This window comes from Suricata suricatta, chromosome 10, assembly GCF_006229205.1.
Source record: "Suricata suricatta isolate VVHF042 chromosome 10, meerkat_22Aug2017_6uvM2_HiC, whole genome shotgun sequence".
NCBI lineage: Eukaryota > Metazoa > Chordata > Mammalia > Carnivora > Herpestidae > Suricata > Suricata suricatta.
Window position 1 is genome coordinate 58,609,531 of NC_043709.1, and position 6,376 is coordinate 58,615,906.

The following is a 6,376-nucleotide window of genomic DNA, read 5'->3' on the forward strand; positions in this document are numbered from 1 at the left end:
CTGAGAAGTGGCACTGAAAATGTTTTATAGCGGGAATCATGCAGCATGTACCCTTTCAAGATTGGCTTCTTGCACACAGTAATATGTATTTATGATTCCTCCATGTCCTTCCAGAGCTTGAAAGCCCTTAATCAATGTCCCTCACCAGCGTGGTGTAATTTATTACAACTGATCAACCTGTATTAACATATTTTATTATCCAAAATTCTACTACTACTTTAGGGTACATTCTTGGTATTGTATATTCTGTACATATATATATGCATACATATATACACACACATATATACATACTACTATATATGTATATATATATAGATCTATAAGTTGTATATATGTAGATCACCATAGTTTTGTCTTTTCCAAAATGTCGTGTAGTTGAAATCATATAATAGGAAGCATTTTCACATTGGCTTCTTTCACTTAGTAATATGCAATTAAACTTCCTCTTTGTCTCTTCACAGAAAAATTTCTTTTTAGTGTTGAATAATATTCTATTCTCTGGATGTACCACAGTTTATTTATCCATTCATCTACTGAAGGAAATCTTGGTGGCTTTTGAATTCTGGCAATTATGAATAAAACTGCTATACATTCTTGTGTGAACATAAATTTTCAACTCCATTGGGTAAATAACAAGCAGCATAATTTCTACATTGCAGATCAGCTAAAGTATATTTGGTTCTGTAAGAAACTACCAAATTATCTTCCATAGTACGTGTACTATTTTGCATTTCTACTGAAAATGTAAAGAGTTCTTTTTGCTCCACATGCTCACTAGTATTTGAGGTCAGGTTTCTGGATTTTGGTGATATTGATAGGATAATAGGACATCTTGGTTTTATTTGCATTCTCTATGACATATCATGTGGAACATCTTTTCATATGTTTATTTGAACATCTGTATATCTTCTTTAATGATCTGTCAATTAAAAACATTGGACCAATCAGATTGGTTTTTTTTACAGTTCAGTATTAAGAATTCTTTGCATATATTGGATATCCTTTATCAGATATGTCGTTTGCAAAATATTTTCCCCCAGCTTGTCTCATTTCTTCTCATTCTTTGACAATGTCTTTTGCAGAACAGAAGTTTTAAATTTTAATGGAGTCCCACTTATCAATTATATTGTTTATGGACCATGACTTTGGTGCTGTATCTAAAAAGGCATCACCTACCCAAGGTCATCTAGGTTTCTCTCGTGTTATCTTCTAGGAAAAGTTACAGTTTTGTGTTTTACATTTAGATCGATGATCCATTTGAGTAATTTTTGTCAGTACTGTTGGATTTATATCTATGTTCACATTTTTGTATGTGGATGTCTAGGTATTCCAGTACTCTTTGTTAAATAGCCTGTTTTCCCCTCCATTTATTATCTTTGCTCTTCTGTCAAAGACCAGTTGGTTCTATTGAAGTCACTCTATTTCTAGTCTCTCTACTCTGTTCCACTGACCTATCTTTTTCTTCTTTCACCAAAACCACACTGTTTTGATTATTGTAGCTATACAGTCAGTCCTGAAGTTGTGTGGTGTCAGTCCTCTGATTCTGTTCTTCTCCTTCAATAGGGTGCTGGTTATTGTGGCCTCTTGTCTCTCCATGCAAACTTTAGATTCACCTACTAAGGTTTGTCAGTATCCGTAAAAGTATTTGCTGGGATTTTGGTTGGGGCTGCACTGAATGTGTTGGTCAAGTTGGGAAAACTGACATCTTGACAATATTGAATCTTCCTTTCCACAAGCATATAATATCTCTCCACTTATTTAGGTCTTCTTTAATTTCTTCCATCAGAGTTTTATAATTTTCTCTCTGTAGATGTTGTACACATTGTGTGAGATTTATACGTAAGCTTTTATCGTAAGGCAGGGATGATGGTGGAAGTGGCGCTGTGTTTTTAATTTAACTCCCCCTGGCTCGTCGCTAGGGTGCGGGGAGCAATTCGCTTTTGTATATTAGCCACGTATCTCACAGTCTTTGTCTAAGCTCTGTTCCAGGACTTTTTGTTGCTGTTGTTTGTTAATTCTTTCAGATTTTCTACATAGAATCATGTGAAAAAAAAAAAGAGTTGTTTTTGTTTTGTTTCGTTTTGCTTTTTAGTTTTCACCATTCTGTATACCCTTTTGGAATACTTTTCTAGGGCTTCTAAAACAAAAATACCATAGATCGGGTGGCTTAAATAGCAAATTTATTTTCTCATAGTCATGGAGGCTGAAAGTCCTAGAAAAGGGTTCCAGCAGATCTGCTTTCCTCTGAGATCTCTCCCCTTGGCCTGCAGCTGCCAGCCTCTCCTCTCTCTTCACGTGGTCATCCCTCAGTACATGTGCACATCTAGTGTCTCTCTGTGTCTAGTCTCTTTTGATAGATGCCAGTCAGATTGTATACGAATCTACCATATCAGCCTTATTTTAATCACCTATTTAAAAACCCTTTCTCCAAATAGAGGCACCTACTACAGTAATGGAGGTTAGGGCTACAAAATACGAGTTTGGGAAGACATAATTCAGCCCATAACACTTTTATTTCCTTTTTTTTGTCTTTTGCATTACCTACAACTTTCAAAAGGATGCTGAAAGGTGTGCTCAAGGGAGACATCCTTGCTTATTCCTATATTAGCAGAAAAGCTCTTAATTTGTCACCATTAAATATAATCTTAACTGTAGTGGGGTTTTTCTAATGTTCTTTTTCAAGTTTAGGAAATTCCCCTCTATTCTTAGTTTGCTGAGAATTCCTTTACTTTTTACCATCACCAAGCACATCATACAAGATCAAAAATGAGAGACATACTTCCTTTGGTATACTCTTCTCATACTAATCAGTTAATCAGTTCTGTGTATTTTTTAAAGTTTATTTATTTATTTTGATGGGGGAGGAAGGAGAGAGAATTCCAAGCAGGTTCCATGCTGTCAGTGCAGAGACCAACACAGGGCTTGATCTCACAAGCCATGAGATCATGACCTGAGCTGAGAGCAAGAGTCAAATGCTTAACTGACTGAGCCACTTAAGTACCCCAGTTCTGTGTATCTTATGTGCAACTTTTCAAATCAGTCGTTTGAACTTACATTGGCATACTTCAAGCCCTCAATAATATAAACTGGTTTAGCAATTAACCTGACTCCAATCTTACTCCTTTTAAATATATCTTCCACAGGGATGCCTGGGTGGCTCAGACGGTTGGGCATCTGACTTCAGCTCAGGTCATGAACTCGCAATTTGTGAGTTTGAGACCCATTTCAGGCTCTGTGCTGACAGCTCAGAGCTTGGAGCCTACTTCTGATTCTGTGTTTCCCTCTCTGTCTCTCTCTGCCCTTCTGGTGCTCATGCTCTCTTTCTAAAAAATAAATACACATTAAAATTTTTTAATAAATAAATAAATAAATCTTCCATATAGCCTTGAAAATTTTCACTTATTGCCAACCACCATCCTCAGGCACCTTACCATCTTTATATTATTGGCATATGTATCTCTGGATTATAATTCCCTGTGCAAGATGTGACTCTCACACTAAATTGTAAGCTCCCTAAAGAATAACTTTGTTTAACATCCAGATGGCTAAAAGGCACACGAAAAGATGCTCAACTTCATTCATCATCAAGGAAATACAAATTAATGTCACAATGAGATACCCCCTCACACCTGTCAGAATAGCTAAAATTCCAAATCAGGAAACAACAGATGTTGATGAGGATGTGGAGAAAAAGGCACACTTTTGCACTGTTGGTGAGCATGCAGACTAGAGCAGCCATTCTGGAAACAGTTTGGAGGCCCCTCAAAAAATTTAAAATAGAGCTAGCCTATGACCCGACAATTTCCCTGCTAGGTATTTATTCAAAGGATACAAAATGCTGAATCAAAGCGACACATGCCCCCCCAAAATTTATAGCAGCACTACAACAATAGCTAAATTATGGAAAGAGCCCAAATATCCATCAAGTGACAAATGGATAAAGAAGAAGTGGTATATATATATACACACACACACAAGAGAATATTACTCAGTGATCAAAAGGGATGAAATCTTGCCATTTGCAACAGTCTGGATGGAACTAGAGTGTATTATGCTAAATGAAATAAGTCAGAGAAAGATAAATATCATATGATTTTTTTACTCATGTGTAGAATTTAAGAAACAAAACAGATGAACATAGGGGAAGGGAAGGAAAAAAAGATAAACACAGAGAAGGAGGCAAACCATAAGAGATTCTTAAATACAGAGAACAAACAGGGTTGCTGGAGGGGAGTTGGCTGGTGAGATGGGCATTAGGAGGGCACTTTTTGGGAAGAGCACTGTGTGTTATATGTAAGTGATAAATGACTGGATTCTACTGCTGAACTCATTAATACGATATATGTTAACTAACATGGATTAAAATTAAATTAAATTAAATAACCATTACAAGAATAAAAATAAAAACATCTTTAAATTTTTTTAAAAGACAAAAAGAAAAAGCAGACAGGATGGGCTCTATGAACCTATATAGAATGATAGATAGCATATATTGTAAAGCAAGAACAAAAAAATAAAAACAAAGTATAAAGAACTATAATGGTATGCTATTTTTCAGGTAAGAAAAACTTTTAAAAAACTAATGTGTGTACTTATTTATTTAACAATGCAAAAGTTTATCCAGGAAGGATATATCAAAAACGTACTGAAAATGGTGACTCATAGGAGCTGGTGGCAACAGCATGGAGAAGAAAGAGATAGCAGTGAATACATTTGTATACGGTTTTTACTTTTAATGAAAGTAAACTCTTCAGATTCTCAAAAATAAAATTAAATATAGATATGATCTCCTCCCAAAAGAATAATGTTATTTATACCTGGGCTTATCCCAAGGTGAGAACATATCACATCAAGAAATAATTAGAATTAATTATTAACTAGAATAATTAATATAAAAAATTATGAAGATCCAAACAGAGGAAAGAATTACTTCGAAATGTTTGCAATTCTCATTGTTCCCCTTGATTCTTCATATAAGTTAGGATCCAGCACCTAGAGGGCTTCAGAGTCTCTAGCACATCAATAAACAATATTTTAAATTAATATGTATTATGAAGATTACTTATTTTTGTCTTATTGTTATAATGGTTCTTCTTAATACATGACATATAAAATGTTTGCAAAAGTATTTTGTAATACTTTTTTCACTTGCAAAACTGAAAGTTCAGTAACTTTAACATGTACTATTCATACACTATAATAAAATATAAAAATCATGTTTAGAAGCAAGCTGTAAAAATATAGAGGTCAGTTCAGGAATTAAAATGTTATTTTAGATCAGTGGGAATGTTCATCTTGAATAATGCTGCCCTAATGTTCAGGTTACCTCCATTATCAAGGACATTTTTGGATTAACAATGTCTCTAACAAAAAAAAGTAACATGTGGGACACACACCATCTTCAAAAAGCATCTGTTAATATGTTAATATGTTAATATGATGTTCAGGAGATTAATTTTCATTAATGGCCATAAGAAATATTAAAGAAATAGCCACAATACCTTTGATGGACAAGAAATAATAATCAAAGAATAGCATTTTTCATCTCTAAAAGTTTTTTTAAAGCCTCTTTGACATCTTTGTTTCTCAGAGAGTAAATCAAAGGATTCAACATGGGAGTGACTAAGGTATAACATAAGGAGGTCACTTTACTCAGCTCAGGGAATCTGTCAGGAGTGAGATACGTAAAAAAGACAGCACCGTACAGCACACTCACGACTCCGAGGTGAGAGCTGCAAGTGGAGAAGGCTTTCTTACGTCCCTCAGAGGAGTGTATCTTTAGAACCGTGGATACAATATACATATAGGACACAATAATGACAACTATAGTAGGCAAGGTAATAATGCTGGATAAGGAAAAAGAAATCATTCTATAGATGAAGAGGTCAGAACAAGAGAGTCTCTGAAGTGGGCGAATATCACAGAAAAAGTCGTCAATGGCCCGAGAACCACAAAATGGCAAAGTAAATGTCATGCTGGTCTGAAGAACTGAGCTGATGCAGCCACAAATATAGGAACCAGCCACCAACTGGGTGCACAGACGTGCTGACATCTGGACAGAGTAGAGGAGTGGGTTGCAGATGGCGATGAAGCGGTCATAGGCCATGGCTGCCAGGAGAAATCCCTCAGCCACCATGAAGAGAGCAAAGAGAAAGAACTGTGTCACACAGCCTGCAAAGGAGATGGACTTGCTCTCAGACCAGAAGTTGACCATAGCCTTGGGGGCAATAACAGATGAATAGAAGAGATCAATGAAGGACAGGTTGCCTAGGAAGAAATACATTGGTGTGTTCAGCCGGGGATCCGTCATAATAATGGTCATCATCCCAACATTACCCAGAAGGATCATGGCATACACCAGCAGAAAGAGCAG

General features: G+C 35.8%; 1 protein-coding gene across 1 annotated transcript in view; it reads right to left on the bottom strand.

Moving 5' to 3' along the window:
* Window positions 1-5,527: 5,527 nt before the first annotated feature.
* The window catches only part of LOC115305566 (olfactory receptor 9K2), a 1,301-nt gene continuing 452 nt past the window's right edge, over window positions 5,528-6,376 (bottom strand). Inside the window, exon 2 of the mRNA XM_029955819.1 lies at window positions 5,528-6,270. Coding sequence (XP_029811679.1) covers window positions 5,528-6,270 — 743 coding nt within the window. The remainder of the gene's footprint in view (window positions 6,271-6,376) is intronic.